The sequence below is a fragment of the Vigna unguiculata genome, chromosome 1 (genome assembly GCF_037176805.1).
Source record: "Vigna unguiculata cultivar grain cowpea cultivar isolate G323 ecotype 2 chromosome 1, ASM3717680v1, whole genome shotgun sequence".
Lineage (NCBI taxonomy): Eukaryota > Viridiplantae > Streptophyta > Magnoliopsida > Fabales > Fabaceae > Vigna > Vigna unguiculata.
This window is the reverse complement of record NC_140792.1, coordinates 35690943-35707835: the sequence shown is the minus strand read 5'-3', so window position 1 is coordinate 35707835 and position 16893 is coordinate 35690943. Positions and strand designations below refer to the sequence as shown.

At 33.1% G+C, this 16893-nt stretch overlaps 2 protein-coding genes and 1 pseudogene across 2 annotated transcripts; 2 read left to right on the top strand and 1 right to left on the bottom strand.

Moving 5' to 3' along the window:
- The first annotated feature begins 3793 nt into the window (after positions 1–3793).
- Positions 3794–4928, top strand: LOC146888909 (transcription termination factor MTERF8, chloroplastic-like; annotated as a pseudogene).
- A 2882-nt stretch (positions 4929–7810) lies between these two features.
- Positions 7811–10964, bottom strand: LOC114171514 (elongation factor Tu, mitochondrial-like). The gene is made up of 9 exons (XM_085666697.1): positions 10783–10964; positions 10594–10669; positions 10425–10517; positions 10265–10339; positions 9718–9822; positions 9524–9614; positions 9197–9402; positions 8362–8445; positions 7811–7819 (listed from the first exon to the last, which is right to left on the bottom strand). Exons 1-9 carry the CDS (start codon positions 10962–10964, stop codon positions 7811–7813), a joined length of 921 nt encoding a protein of 306 aa, XP_085522823.1.
- Positions 10965–14665: 3701 nt separating this feature from the next.
- Positions 14666–15727, top strand: LOC114171513 (uncharacterized). Its single transcript, XM_028056482.2, has one exon. It carries the CDS (start codon positions 14666–14668, stop codon positions 15725–15727), a length of 1062 nt encoding a protein of 353 aa, XP_027912283.2.
- Positions 15728–16893: the final 1166 nt, after the last annotated feature.

Here is a 16893-nt window from a genome sequence, read left to right as displayed (position 1 = left end):
GGTTTTACTTGTTTGTTTAGTATAGATGCTTTATATTCAACTTTTTTCATTTTGAGTCAACTCTAATTTTCTTTTCTTATTTTTTAAACGAATGTATAGATAGGAGTTTTATACTTTTAGTCGGTATTTCCTCTTTTGAATTTTTAAACGAATGTATATAATTGTTTCTTTGCTTAAAATCATTTGCTTTTGTCGATGAAATCATATAAAATAGTTACGTATTGTTGCTCTTTTGTAAGCAATAAAATATTTTCGATTTTAATGTTGTGATACTTTTCAATTAAATTTGTTTTTTAAGAAACTTTTAAAGGACAATGTTCTCTTTGCATCTTTTACTCCTTATCAATCTTTATTAGTATACTTTGACTTCAATTGAAGGGAGCCTAATGGTTGATTGGATGATTCAATTTCTATTTTAAACTCTCCTTTGGTTGATGGAAATATCATGGTGAAAGAAAAAAGAAAAATTTAATGATGGGATGTTGCTTGATGATGGACAATCTCTATCTTGTACTTCTAAGATTTAGTTTTAGACATGTTCCTACAAAACTTAAGTGCTCATATTTTTGCACTATTATTTTGGTAGACTTCAAGATTTAATAATTTATAATATTTTTGTTGATGTTAATTTTTATTGTATATTTTCTTATCATACATATTAATATGTATGATACAAAAAATATGTAATAAATATCAATATCAACAAAAATATTATAAGTTATTAAATTACAAATTAAAACTTCATATAATGTATCAACTTATATTGAACTATGGATTATTTATAATATTATATATTAGAAAAAATGGTTAAAATTGAATTCGGATATATATATAATATATATATATATATATATATATATATATATATATATATATATATATATATATATATATATATATTAATAAATAAATAAAGGTTAAAGCTTCTAACCAGAACCTTGATCATGCAAAAAATTGTGTTAGGTGTACAAACATATTTAATATTTATTTTATATAACTTAAATCTATATTTACCTGTATTTTTCTATTATATTTTCTTTTTTCCTTTTAATTTACAAAATTATTATCTCGTTTTAATATGATTTTTATTTTATATGATGGTGAAAATAACTATTCTTGTTTTTGTTTTTTGTGTATAGCTTTTTGTTCTCGATTCATTTGAACATATACTTTGCTGGTTGGATTTGTTATTTTGAGCCAATTTCTCCGAGAAATTGACTTTCATACGAATCTTTGAAAACATGAAACAAATTAAAAGTAGAAAACAATTTATAAAATGTAATAGTTTTTCTTCGTATTGTTAATCACTTTGACTATACATTTAAATTTAGCACAACAGTGAATTGAAATTAATATTATCATTTTTAAAAACACTTTATGAACAATATTGATATAGTACAATTCGGTTAAAATAGTATAGTCCAAATTAAAATTAATATAGTTTGATTCAAAAGTGTAATTAGAAAAAATGTTTGGTTCATAACAGTTGGTTCATATCGTTGTTCGGTTCACTAAATGCAGTTTAGTTTGTTAGAATAAAAGACAATTCAATTCAATTTGTTTGAATAAAATTAACGAAAATTTGTATGAATTAAATATAAAATATGTGACAATAATACTGACTTTGTATGTGGTAATGACACTTGCTTGACATATGACACTGCCATGTGTCATAATGTTGACTTGGATGTGAACAATTTTTTAAAATTTTTTAAAAAATTTTAAAAATAAAAAAAATAACGAAATGACACATGATTGTCGTTGTTCACTTTTGGTTAACAATTTAAATGTCGTCACAAAAAATAATCAAATTGATCATAATTTATACAAATATTTTAACACATAAAAAAAGTCACATCAGATTATAAGAGAAAATTGTCAAAATATCATTGTCCTTCATAAAAATATGACCAAATCGAAGAAAGAGAAACGAAACTTGGGACAAATGATGTCTTTAAGAATAAAAAAAATAATATTCTCTTCCCCCGACCTCTTCACCTTTTATCTACAACTTCCCTCTTTTCTTCAGAATTTGCTCATTCCTCGTGCTCATTGGAAGGTGTTGCGCTTTCCTATCACACAAAGGTGTTGTCTTCTTCCGGTGAAGTGTGGGCTGGCTTACGTTTGTGTGATGTCCGAAATTACCCATATCCTCGATTAATCCGGTTGGGCTGAATCCAGCCAAACCCGAATGTTGCTTAGCTCTAGGTGCAGAGCTGAACTTAGGGTTTTGTTGTTTGTTCCTTGGTCTTCTATCAATCCAACACATTTGATCCTTGCATAAACTTGGAAAGCTTAATAATTTAGGAGACAAACATGCTAGTTTATGAAAGCATAAATACAATGTAGGCATACACAAACTTAAACATAAAACATAAACCACAAAAGTGACTAACTCCTAATAAAGCAAATATTATTAAAAAAGTAAAACACCCATGTCACATCATAAAAATAAATAATTATAAATATATTTAAATAATGGTTTAACACATCTCAAGACATCTAATGCATCATCAATATTCTTTGGACAACAATATAAATCATATTAACTACTAAGAATATTTTGTTGTAACGACTAAACATTGATAATGAAGTATGTCAAACAACAAACCCATCTTATTCATCTTTGAATTGATTTATCATCAACCAAAACAAAACCTTCTAATTATCACATTTTACCATCACATGTATGTAATCTGGCCAAATATTAATTTTCTTTTGGAACAACCAATATTCGCATGATATACATAAACACTGATGTTTAACATTTTTCACTAACTATGATCATTAACTGCAAAAAGTATTAAACTTGAATATTTTGTTAACTTCTTGATTTAATTTACTCACAAAAAATATTAAACTACCAAAACATTGAATATTTTATTTATACTGAAACTAAATATTTATAGGTATTTATTTTAATACAAAAAATTTTATCAGGTTTTTATCTTCTCCCACGCGCATGAACTAACCCCTAAACGGAATCTCTGCCGGCACACTTTAGAGCAAACCACAGCCATTGACGGCCAAAAAAAGGGCCGGGAAAATCAAATTGCCGGTTGCGAAGCCGCCGTCCCGAACCAGATCGCCACCGTCGCGAGCCACCTACGCGAACACAACCAGATCGGTGTTGCGAGCCACCTCCGCTGCGACGAAACCAGAGCCAGCAGATGTCTCGCGAAACCAGGCTGCCACGACGAACCACCACACGTTGACGAAGCCACGCGTTGCAGAACCACTGCGAATCAGATCGACGACGAGGGCACTTTCTGACGTGAAATCCCCATCACTGCGGCGCCGGCTACCACGCAGCCACCTGCGATGAAAAAAGCTGCCCGGAGAAGACGCGAAACCAGACGCGAACACACCTACATTGCGAGAATCCTCCACCTCCGTTCCAAACAGAACCGCAGGCCACCGTGACAGAAATTGATGTCGATTGCGCCAATGTGACAGCCACCACGGTACCTACAAAAAACCAGACTAGACAGACCCCCGCGAAGCAACCCACCGTCGATGAGAACGCAACTTCAAGAAAGGGTTCAGTCTTCTTCATCGAGATTTGGCCGTGCTCAATGAAGAAGAAGGGTTTGAAATCCAAGCGAGAGACGAAAGGTTAAAGAAATTGGGGATTTAGGGTTCTTCGAAACCCTTGAGAATAAGATTTGGGGATTATCTTGATTAGGGCTGCCAACGTTTGGTGACTTCAAATTCGAAATAGACAACCTAAAAAATACGTTGTTTTTTGGTTGATTCTAAACAAAGCATTCATTCATCTACGATCACAGAACTAATGCAGTCTCTCAAGTCACACCATGCTGTTTCATCTTCTCTTTTCAATCAATTCTCTTATCAGTCTATGACATTCTTCCTCTCTTTCTCAACCAAAAGCTGCTGCCTACACTTCAACGAAACCACTTCAATAATTGATTACCTGAATTCCGACTTGCAGTTCTCCAGAACCCAATCCCTTTATGTCTCCAAACGTGTTTCAGGGTGCAGATTCCCTCAAAACCCCTTATCAGTGCTCATTTTCTTCAAACAAATAGGCTTTTCGCAAAGCCAGATTCTCTTCCTGATTCGTCAAAAGACCCCAGATACTGTTTACAAACGTTGAGAAAATCTTGAGATCCAAAATTCAGCTCTTTCAGATGTCTGGATTCCAGGGTTACGAGTGATGCAGCTTCATTTCAAAGAATCCCTCCATTTTGACTCATAGCTTGAAGAAAACATTGGTCCCCTCAATTGAAGCTATTAGGAAAATTGTCTACGACCAGAAAGATTTTATTCTTGTTTTGCACAGATGTGGTTGGATACTCCCAAAGTACAAAAGAATTATGGAGAATGTCATCTTCTTGGAGAGTTGTGGCATTCTTGGGACTCATCTTTCATTGCTACTCAAACTTCATCCAAGGCTTTTCGTTGCACAGCGGTCTACTATTGAAAACAATGTTTCTCGAGCTGTAGACTTGGGTTTCCGTGAAAATTCAAGAATGCTTGTCCATGCAATTCATACATTAAGTTGTTTGAGCGATAAAACATTTGAGAGAAAGTTGAAACTAATTAATTGTTTTGGTTTTTCGAAGGATGAGGGCTTGCAAATGTTCAAGAGAACTCCGACTTTGTTTAGAACATCAGAGAAGAAGTTGAAAGTTGGAATGAAATTCTTCTTGCATACAGTTATGCTGCCCAAGTCAGTCCTTATTCACCAGCCTAAGATTTTAATGTACAACATGGAGGATCGCGTGCTTCCTCGATATAAAGTCTTCCAACTGTTGAAATCAAAAAATCTCTGCAAGAAAGTCCCCAATTATATTCATGTGTTGTGCTTGTCTGAGGAGATGTTCTTGGACAAGTATATATCACAGTTCAGAGAAAATGCAGAGGAGTTATTAGTAGCATACAAGGGTCATTATCTGGAGGCATAACCATACCTTCAATTCTGTTTTTTCACTCTTCCACAGGGTTCTAATACTGAAATTATTTAGATAGTGTTGTGCATAACCATGGAATGTCTCATTGTAGTAATGAAGATGGCTCGTTTATTGTATCTGTTTATTGATTATGCATCTTTCTTTCCCATGGTAATTTGGTGGTCATAAGAACCTTGGAAGATCCACACGAAAATAAGCAATCCACTTTGACTGCTCCTTTAAAGAGGTATGCAGAGTATACTTTTCTTGATCTTGTTGACTTGTTCCCCAACTGGGATATGCTCCAACGTTGAATTGTAAAATTAGCCTGTATTCATCTTCCAGCACCCTTGTTTAGCTTTTAAATCGCTGAGCATTAATTAGACTGTTTCGATGTTGTGAATTATGTAAGTTAATTTGATTAGTCAAATTTGTATGTGCGTAAGTAGGATTGATATCGAGTTTCCTTTTACTCCCTTCCACCTTCTACTATTAAGAGAGAAAAAATCAAGAAGAACGTGGGTTGCATTAGTAAATCTTAGGTGGTACTTGAAAGTTGAAACCATTGAGACATTATTATGCTGCTTTATTGTCAACGTTTAAGAGTGCTTTTTTTTAATGGCTTTTCAATGAGGGACTAAAGGTATGCATCACTACTTTCACTTGTTTATCACTGGAATATATTTGGTAGTATTTGAACTAAGCTAAAAAATGCCAAAATATAATCCCTTCAACTGCAGCTGCAACAAATCTTCTTACAATCTCTTTCCCTTACAAGATGGACCATTCTTTGCTGTGACAGTTTCATCTTGTCACCTTGCAGTGGCCCTCCAGCCCCGTCTTATGATGTCCTGACTCAACAGCTAAACCTGAAAACAATCAAAGAAGAGTTCATATTTTGTATATTAATTCTGATGCATTATCTTTGAAGGTCCGTCTCATGATATTTTGTATCACTCTTCTGCAGGGTTGTTATATTATAATAGATAAATATTAGAATAGACAACATATGTGTATAAGGACACACATTAAAAGAAATAATTATCTATTTATTTTAAAAATCAAATAATTTTAAAAATAATCTTTAGAAATACATATCGTGGGTTAAATCGATTCAATATAGAATTCGAGCATTTTAGAGATTTGTATGAAGATTTTAAATTTAAAAAACTAATAATAGTATTTAAGAACTAAAATAATAATTTATTAGATATTAAAGGTTAGAGTTGAAATATATTTTTATTTTTACGGTAAATCAGTTTAATAATAAATCAAATGAATAAAATAATTATTCAGAGAAGTAATACTTTAAACATAATATATTCTTTAATAATTTATTAAATGACCAACTAATTATAAATTCTAAAATTATAAATTTAATATAATAATAAAACAAAAAAAAAAAATATTACTTCTCTAAATATAGGGAGCCCATTAACTATAATACAGTAACATTCGCAAGAAATTTTTTTTCTTCTAGTCTCTAAAATACGCCATTTCAAAGTATAGTTTATTGTTAACTCTACTTGGTTACATAGTGAACTAATTTTCAAGTCTTTTATTAATGGTGGTAAATTCAAAACCCCATTACCATTATGAAAAAGCAGATAAGTTCTTGCATGTGATTGTTAGGTGTAATAAAGTAGTTTCGAACCTTAGTGTAGTCAAAGTTCTCTCTAATAACAACCGTCCCACCTTAAAAAAACACTTACGAGAATCATAAAAGCTGGTCCAGTATTTTGAATTTGAGTCAAAATAACTGGTTCTAGAAGTGTCAAGTTTGGTACATAATGGTTTGTTTTCTAAAAGATGGTGGTAGTGACATAAATCAGCGGTGGAACCGGGAAGAGTAAATGGTATAAGAAAGAAGAAATCTTTGGCGTGAGTTGAAAATTAGAACTTTGTTTCTTTCGAGCTGCATGACTTGGACTCGCTTTCCCCCCCTCTCTTTCTGTCTTTTGTGAAAGAACATGACAACATTAAACTATCTATTAACTGAGATAAATGTGGAAGCAATACTCAACCAGCAACGTTAGATTGAGATAAATTTAACTACGGTTGATACACTACACCATGAACATGCAAAAATAAAATTCCAGAAGCATATTCGTTTTAATGTTTGGTATGGTAGGAGCCACTTACATTCTGGCTCTCTGATCGTAATTTAAAATTCAACAAGTGCGATGAGTTGTTTAATTTCCACATAAAGACACACGAATAATAATTACCCATAACCCCATAAGCATCTTATATATATGGGAATGACGTGATTCTTGCAAGCTGCAACTGAAACTTTTGTTTATTTCGCCAATTCTGAATAAGGGTCCTCTTGGAATCTGATACCATCTAGCTGCTCCATGGAAAACTCTCATGTTTGTGAGGGTGGGAGAGGAAGATACTGATTTTTGATGAAAGAGATAAATGTTTATGTTTATTTTTTTTGCTTTTTATTATGATAATAAGAGATAATTAAAACAGCAGTATACAATACTAACCATAGAATTATCAAGTACTTAAAGAAAATCTCTTCCTTTTATTTTATTTCCTTGAGAAGATTAGGACTAAGCCGTCAACTTTTGCCATGGTTCAATGTTACTGTATATACATCAGTACTTCGTTGTTTTGGAGTTTGACACCATTATATTCTGTGGAAAATTAGAAAAAGCTCTTCTTAATCGCTGTTCAGAATCTTAACTGGATAGCTCCTACGAAAAACAATTAGTCCTCATACACATACCTATTCAAAACATGTCACTATTTCTTTCTTATTTTAGTTCATAATCTTCCATTTACACCCTCATAACACACTATAAAACAAGTTACACCAACTCAACTTATAATCATTTGAGCTTAACCAAGTTTGTCGAGAAACCATATACCTTGCATCGAACACTTTTCTAACCAACCTGCATCATGGAACAGGAACTCATCATGTTCAAAGGTTCAAACGTTACACCTGTACCACTACGAGATGACGACGAGGCTAATGCTAGGGATAACCTAAACGACCAGTTTTCGAATTTTATCAAGAGTTCGAAGAAGAAGTTGAGAAGTACATCAAGCATGAGGAAGCATGGTTCCTTCAACAGACGGTGACCATTGATAAACCAGGGAACCTCAAAGAGAGTGATTTGACATGTGGGTCCATCCAATATTCTGTTATATATACTGCATGAAAATAAGATCCTAAGCCATGGAAGCATTATTATACTTTACATTTTTTTCTATTTCAAGCACAGTAAATGTGAAATGTTTATTTGGGGGGAATAATTTCGACTGGTTTATTTTTTGTTTGTAAGAAATTAATATACATTGATGTTTTGTCTTTAATGAAAGGTTTCTGATTAATCTGTAGTGTTTTTATTGAAAGAATAATTAATATCAGTTTATTAACAGGAAGGATCAGAGGGCAGCTATATATAGGAAATGACTCAATGAACATACATACCTGCATTAGACCCAACACCTCTACTTCTTCACCGACTTTAATGACGCCTTGTTCAACACGGCCAGTGGCAACTGTTCCACGTCCCTTCATCACAAATGAAAAATATAAAGCAGCTGAAATGATGGAAACCATTGCCCCCATATTTATTTATGTCCATACAATCCAATATATGTAATGAAACAAATGCAGATTTTGAGAGAACTAAGTGTTGAAAATAGAAATTTTGATATTCTCTTTAAGGAAAAAAAAACAATTATATGAGACAACAGTTTTTAAAGCACTATGTTAAGATTTAAATTACCACTGCGTCATATCATTACAAAGAGCAAGGCCGTAACAAATGCTACCTCCTTTCCTTTTTTATTCTTCAAAAACCCTAGACCGAATTAAGAATTTGAAATTTAAGATTTTGAAATTTTATCCTTCACCTAACTAGAGATTTAGAAGAACAAGAAAGAATTTGTTAAAGTGACCACAGTTACAAAGATGACCGGTATTATAAACATCTATTCCACATATGCTCCAGTGTTCATAATCCCATCTGCTTATGATGTTAAGCACATCAATAATTGCTGTAGTTTGAGTGAACTGAAGGAGCATATAAGGAATTTAAAGCAATTTTAACGTAAACAGAATAGTAATAAATAGTACTTCTTAAACAGTGTCGTTACCTAAACGGTGTTTATACTGGAGCAGATGGAAAGTGATAGAACATGATAAAAACACAAGACTTACATTACAAATTGTAACAATTTTATAACTGAGGCCATCTTTACTTCAATGAATATGCTTTCTTCAAAAATTAACCCAAAAAATAAAGTTCAGGTCCTTTTACCTGAATTGAGAACACATCTTCAATTGGCATTAGGAAGGGCTTGTCAAGTTGGCGAACAGGGTCAGGAATGTATGCATCTACAACATCCATTAATTTTAGAATGGCCTGTCTTCCAATCTCGTCAATTGTACCCTGTAAAGCAGACAACGCTGAACCTCTAATGATCGGGATTTCATCCCCAGGGAACTTGTAGAAGCTCAGTAGCTCTGCAAAAAACATTATCATAAAAACACATTTTAGCAAACACAAAGATTACAGAAACTTAAGCAGGTTTATTCATTTTCTGAGCATGGACAAGAGAAGAGAAGCCTTAGAGAAACACCCTACCACGTAACTCCATTTCTACAAGCTCTAACAACTCTGGATCATCAATAGCCTCAACTTTATTTAGAAAGCAAACAAGAGATGGCACACCAACCTGCATAATACATTTAAAGATAAAATATGTCAATCTAGAAGTAAGGAGAAAGGTGTAGACGTTCTAGGTATATATATACAAACCACATCAGTAGAATACCTACTTGGCGAGCAAGAAGAATGTGCTCCTTGGTTTGAGGCATTGGTCCATCAGGTGCAGATACAACAAGTATACCACCATCCATCTGGGCAGCTCCCGTAATCATATTCTGAAAAAAAAAACAGACAATTATAAAGCATACAGTGAACAAGAATTAATTTGTTATTTAAACTAAATAAAACCATTAGATAAACCATCTAGTAAGTACATCAAGGCAAGCTGGAATGCTAAACCCACCAGCATTCATGGAAAATAGGAATCTGACAAATGCAGCTGTTGCCAATATACAGTGTAATCAATACCTATAAAATATATTTTGTTACAAACTAATCTACTTCCAAATTCCTAGCATAAATTTTCCATCTCATTTGGAAAAGAAGGTCAGGCTACACAAGCACCAAAATATGCTAAATTCCACAATTAACTATTATACAAGGTAAAATTGCTTAAATTTGTTCGCCAAAACTTAGCCACCCAGCTTCCGTTAGGCAATTGATAACTCCAATAAAAAAAACATTCTTAGAGAAACTAAACCAAATTCGAAAGCTTACTTTAACATAATCCGCGTGTCCAGGGCAGTCCACATGCGCATAATGTCGTTTTGCAGTCTCATACTCCACATGAGCCTGAAAACCGAAATATAGAGCAAGCATACATATCAACAGAAAACAACACAATTGATTGCAAGACCAAAAGAGTGCGATTCCATACCGTTGCAATGGTGATTCCTCTCTTCTTCTCTTCAGGAGCCTTGTCAATTTCATCAAAGGCCACAACCTTAGCCTTCCCTTCATCTGCAAGCACCTGATCAAACCTAATTGAGTAATAAACACCAAAACATCCACCTCAACACACATTTAAACAAAGAGTGAATCAAGACCTTGGTGATTGTCGCAGTTAGCGCGGTCTTCCCATGATCCACGTGTCCAATAGTTCCGACATTAACGTGAGGGTTCCTGCAAAGTCAAACACTAAGATGAACAAAACAAGTAAAAGACATACTAATAACGATTACTGTTACTTGTATATTTTAAATTTTGCGACGAAAAAGAGAAAGCGAGAGTGTTACGTTCTGGTGAAAGTTGCCATGGATCTCCACCATGGATTGGAATTGAAAGAATAGAAGGAGGTGGAGGTGGAGTCATTGGGAGTAGAGAGAGGAGAACGAGATACGGAAGAGTGGATTTGAGAGGCTAAGGGGAAGAGGCGGCGAGAAGTGGAAGAGGAGTGTCTGAGAAGAAGAGTGGCCATGAAGAAGTGATGAGGAGAATGAAAATCCCTAACTATGGAGTACAGAGGCGAGGGTTTTAGGAGAAGGAAGACAAAAGCGAAGAGCAGTGAGTGCGAAGAGCGAGGGTTTTAGAATGGGCGCCCGACACCGACCCGTCATATTCGTGCGGCCCAATTCGAGCACTCTCATAATGTTTCGGAGCACATACATACTTCTTTTTTTCTGTTACAAATGTTTTCTTCTTCTTGCTCCGACAGAAAATATTTGATGTGATTTTTATCTTATTGACTTAATTTAATGTTTTAGATAAATGTATTAATTCGTGTCTGGTTTAACTTATTTAGTTAAATGGTATCTTTTGGTAAATTTTAGGTATACTTTATGAGAAATAATTCTGTTCGAGGTAGAAAAAATTATATATTAGGACAGGGTTATTCTGGTTCAAAAACTGACCATTTTTCTCTTTATTTTATTTTTTTTATGAAAATGCATTAACCTGTGATAAGTATAAATAAAATGAATAAATAAATTAAAAGATAATTTATGTAATTAAGCACTGTTATTTATATTCAATGTAATATAGGTTTTACTTATTTGTTTAGTATAGATGCTTTATATTCAACTTTTTTCATTTTGAGTCAACTCTAATTTTCTTTTCTTATTTTTTAAACGAATGTATAGATAGGAGTTTTATACTTTTAGTCGGTATTTCCTCTTTTGAATTTTTAAACGAATGTATATAATTGTTTCTTTGCTTAAAATCATTTGCTTTTGTCAATGAAATCATATAAAATAGTTACGTATTGTTGCTCTTTTGTAAGCAATAAAATATTTTCGATTTTAATGTTGTGATACTTTTCAATTAAATTTGTTTTTTAAGAAACTTTTAAAGGACAATGTTCTCTTTGCATCTTTTACTCCTTATCAATCTTTATTAGTATACTTTGACTTCAATTGAAGGGAGCCTAATGGTTGATTGGATGATTCAATTTCTATTTTAAACTCTCCATTGGTTGATGGAAATATCATGGTGAAAGAAAAAAGAAAAATTTAATGATGGGAAGTTGCTTGATGATGGACAATCTCTATCTTGTACTTCTAAGATTTAGTTTTAGACATGTTCCTACAAAACTTAAGTGCTCATATTTTTGCACTATTATTTTGGTAGACTTCAAGATTTAATAATTTATAATATTTTTGTTGATGTTAATTTTTATTGTATATTTTCTTATCATACATATTAATATGTATGATACAAAAAATATGTAATAAATATCAATATCAACAAAAATATTATAAGTTATTAAATTACAAATTAAAACTTGATATAATGTATCAACTTATATTGAACTATGGATTATTTATAATATTATATATTAGAAAAAATGGTTAAAATTGAATTCGGATATATATATATATATATATATATATATATATATATATATATTAATAAATAAATAAAGGTTAAAGCTTCTAACTAGAACCTTGATCATGGAAAAAATTGTGTTAGGTGTGCAAACATATTTAATATTTATTTTATATAACTTAAATCTATATTTACCTGTATTTTTCTATTATATTTTCTTTTTTCCTTTTAATTTACAAAATTATTATCTCGTTTTAATATGATTTTTATTTTATATGATGGTGAAAATAACTATTCTTGTTTTTGTTTTTTGTGTATAGCTTTTTGTTCTCGATTCATTTGAACATATACTTTGCTGGTTGGATTTGTTATTTTGAGCCAATTCCTTCGAGAAATTGACTTTCATACGAATCTTTGAAAACATGAAACAAATTAAAAGTAGAAAACAATTTATAAAATGTAATAGTTTTGCTTCGTATTGTTAATCAGTTTGACTATACATTTAAATTTAGCACGACAGTGAATTGAAATTAATATTATCATTTTTAAAAACACTTTATGAACAATATTGATATAGTACAATTCGGTTAAAATAGTATAGTCCAAATTAAAATTAATATAGTTTGATTCAAAAGTGTAATTAGAAAAAATGTTTGGTTCATAACAGTTGGTTCATATCGTTGTTCGGTTCACTAAATTCAGTTTAGTTTGTTAGAATAAAAGACAATTCAATTCAATTTGTTTGAATAAAATTAACAAAAATTTGTATGAATTAAATATAAAATATGTGACAATAATACTGACTTTGTATGTGGTAATGACACTTGCTTGACATATGACACTGCCATGTGTCATAATGTTGACTTGGATGTGAACAATTTTTTAAAATTTTTTAAAAAATTTAAAAAATAAAAAAAATCACGAAATGACACATGATTGTCGTTGTTCACTTTTGGTTAACAATTTAAATGTCGTCACAAAAAATAATCAAATTGATCATAATTTATACAAATTAATATTTTTTTAACTTAAAAAAATAAAATGATATTTTAACACATAAAAAACGTCACATCAGATTATAAGAGAAAATTGTCAAAATATCATTGTCCTTCATAAAAATATGACCAAATCGAAGAAAGAGAAACGAAACATGGGACAAATGATGTCTTTAAGAATAAAAAAAATAATATTCTCTTCCCCCGACCTCTTCACCTTTTATCTATAACTTCCCTCTTTTCTTCAGAATTTGCTCATTCCTCGTGCTCATTGGAAGGTGTTGCGCTTTCCTATCACACAAAGGTGTTGTCTTCTTCCGATGAAGTGTGGGCTGGCTTACGTTTGTGTGATGTCCGAAATTACCCATATCCTCGATTAATCCGGTTGGGCTGAATCCAGCCAAACCCGAATGTTGCTTAGCTCTAGGTGCAGAGCTGAACTTAGGGTTTTGTTGTTTGTTCCTTGGTCTTCTATCAATCCAACACATTTGATCCTTGCATAAACTTGGAAAGCTTAATAATTTAGGAGACAAACATGCTAGTTTATGAAAGCATAAATACAATGTAGGCATACACAAACTTAAACATAAAACATAAACCACAAAAGTGACTAACTCCTAATAAAGCAAATATTATTAAAAAAGTAAAACACCCATGTCACATCATAAAAAGAAATAATTATAAATATATTTAAATAATGGTTTAACACATCTCAAGACATCTAATGCATCACTGTGAATCAGATCGACGACGAGGGCACTTTCTGACGCGAAATCCCCATCACTGCGGCGCCGGCCACCACGCAGCCACCTGCGACGAAAAAAGCTGCCCGGAGAAGACGCGAAACCAGACGCGAACACACCTACATTGCGAGAATCCTCCACCTCCGTTCCAAACAGAACCACAGGCCACTGTGACAAAAATCGATGTCGATTGCGCCAATGCGACAGCCACCACGGTACCTGCAAAAAACCAAACCAGACAGACCCCCGCGAAGCAACCCACCGTCGACGAGAACGCAACTTCAAGAAAGGGTTCAGTCTTCTTCATCGTGATTTGGCCGTGCTCAATGAAGAAGAAGGGTTTGAAATCCAAGCGCGAGACGAAAGGTTAAAGAAATTGGGGATTTAGGGTTCTTCGAAACCCTTGAGAATCAGATTTGGGGATTATCTTGATTAGGGCTGCCAACGTTTGGTGACTTCAAATTCGAAATAGACAACCTAAAAAATACGTTGTTTTTTGGTTGATTCTAAACAAAGCATTCATTCATCTACGATCTACGATCACAGAACTAATGCAGTCTCTCAAGTCACACCATGTTGTTTCATCTTCTCTTTTCAATCAATTCTCTTATCAGTCTATGACATTCTTCCTCTCTTTCTCAACCAAAAGCCGTTGCCTACACTTCAACGAAACCATTTCATTAATTGATTACCTGAATTCCGACTTGCAGTTCTCCAGAACCCAATCCCTTTATGTCTCCAAACGTGTTTCAGGGTGCAGATTCCCTCAAAACCCCTTATCAGTGCTCACTTTCTTCAAACAAATAGGCTTTTCCCAAAGCCAGATTCTCTCCCTGATTCGTCAAATACCCCAGATACTGTTTACAAACGTTGAGAAAATCTTGAGACCCAAAATTCAGCTCTTTCAGATGTCTGGATTCCAGGGTTACGAGTTATGCAGCTTCATTTCAAAGAATCCCTCCATTTTGACTCATAGCTTGAAGAAAACATTGGTCCCCTCAGTTGAAGCTATTAGGAAAATTGTCTACGACCAGAAAGATTTTATTCTTGTTTTGCACAGATGTGGCTGGATACTCCCAAAGTACAAAAGAATTATGGAGAATGTCGTCTTCTTGGAGAGTTGTGGCATTCTTGGGACTCATCTTTCATTGCTACTCAAACTTCATCCAAGGCTTTTCGTTGCACAGCGGTCTACTATTGAAAACAATGTTTCTCGAGCTGTAGACTTGGGTTTCCGTGAAAATTCAAGAATGCTTGTCCATGCAATTTATACATTAAGTTGTTTGAGCGATAAAACATTTGAGAGAAAGTTGGAACTTTTTTTTGGTTTTTCGAAGGATGAGGGCCTGCAAATGTTCAAGAGAACTCCGACTTTGTTTAGAACATCAGAGAAGAAGTTGAAAGTTGGAATGAAATTCTTCTTGCATACAGTTATGCTGCCCAAGTCAGTCCTTATTCACCAGCCTAGGATTTTAATGTACAGCATGGAGGATCGCGTGCTTCCTCGATATAAAGTCTTCCAACTGTTGAAATCAAAAAATCTCTGCAAGAAAGTCCCCAGTTATATTCATGTGTTGTGCTTGTCTGAGGAGATGTTCTTGGACAAGTATATATCACAGTTCAGAGAAAATGCAGAGGAGTTATTAGTAGCATACAAGGGTCATTATCTGGAGGCATAACCATACCTTCAATTCTGTTTTTTCACTCTTCCACAGGGTTCTAATACTGAAATTATTTAGATAGTGTTGTGCATAACCATGGAATGTCTCATTGTAGTAATGAAGATGGCTCGTTTATTTTATCTGTTTATTGATTATGCATCTTTCTTTCCCATGGTAATTTGGTGGTCATAAGAACCTTGGAAGATCCACACGAAAATAAGCAATCCACTTTGACTGCTCCTTTAAAGAGGTATGCAGAGTATACTTTTCTTGATCTTGTTGACTTGTTCCCAACCTGGGATATGCTCCAATGTTGAATTGTAAAATTAGCCTGTATTCATCTTTCAGCACCCTTGTTTAGCTTTTGAATCGCTGAGCATTAATTAGACTGTTTCTATGTTGTGAATTATGTAAGTTAATTTGATTAGTCAAATTTGTATGTGCGTAAGTAGGATTGATATCGAGTTTCCTTTTACTCCCTTCCACATTCTACTATTGAGAGAGAAAAAATCAAGAAGAACGTGGGTTGCATTAGTAAATCTTAGGTGGTACTTGAAAGTTGAAACCATTGAGACATTATTATGCTGCTTTATTGTCAACGTTTAAGACTGCTTTTTTTTAATGGCTTTTCAATGAGGGACTAAAGGTATGCATCACTGCTTTCACTTGTTTATCACTGGAATATATTTGGTAGTATTTGAACTAAGCTAAAAAATGCCAAAATATAATCCCTTCAACTGCAGCTGCAACAAATCTTCTTACAATCTCTTTCCCTTACAAGATGGACCATTCTTTGCTGTGACAGTTTCATCTTGTCACCTTGCAGTGGCCCTCCAGCCCCGTCTTATGATTTCCTGACTCAACAGCTAAACCTGAAAACAATCAAAGAAGAGTTCATATTTTGTTAATTAATTCTGATGCATTATCTTTGAAGGTCCGTCTCATGATATTTTGTATCACTCTTCTGCAGGGTTGTTATATTATAATAGATAAATATTACAAGAGACAACATATGTGTATAAGGACACACATTAAAAGAAATAATTATCTATTTATTTTAAAAATCAAATAATTTTAAAAATCAAATAATTTTAAAAATAATCTTTAGAAATACATACCGTGGGTTAAATCGATTCAATATAGAATTCGAGCATTTTAGAGATTTGTATGAAGATTTTAAATTT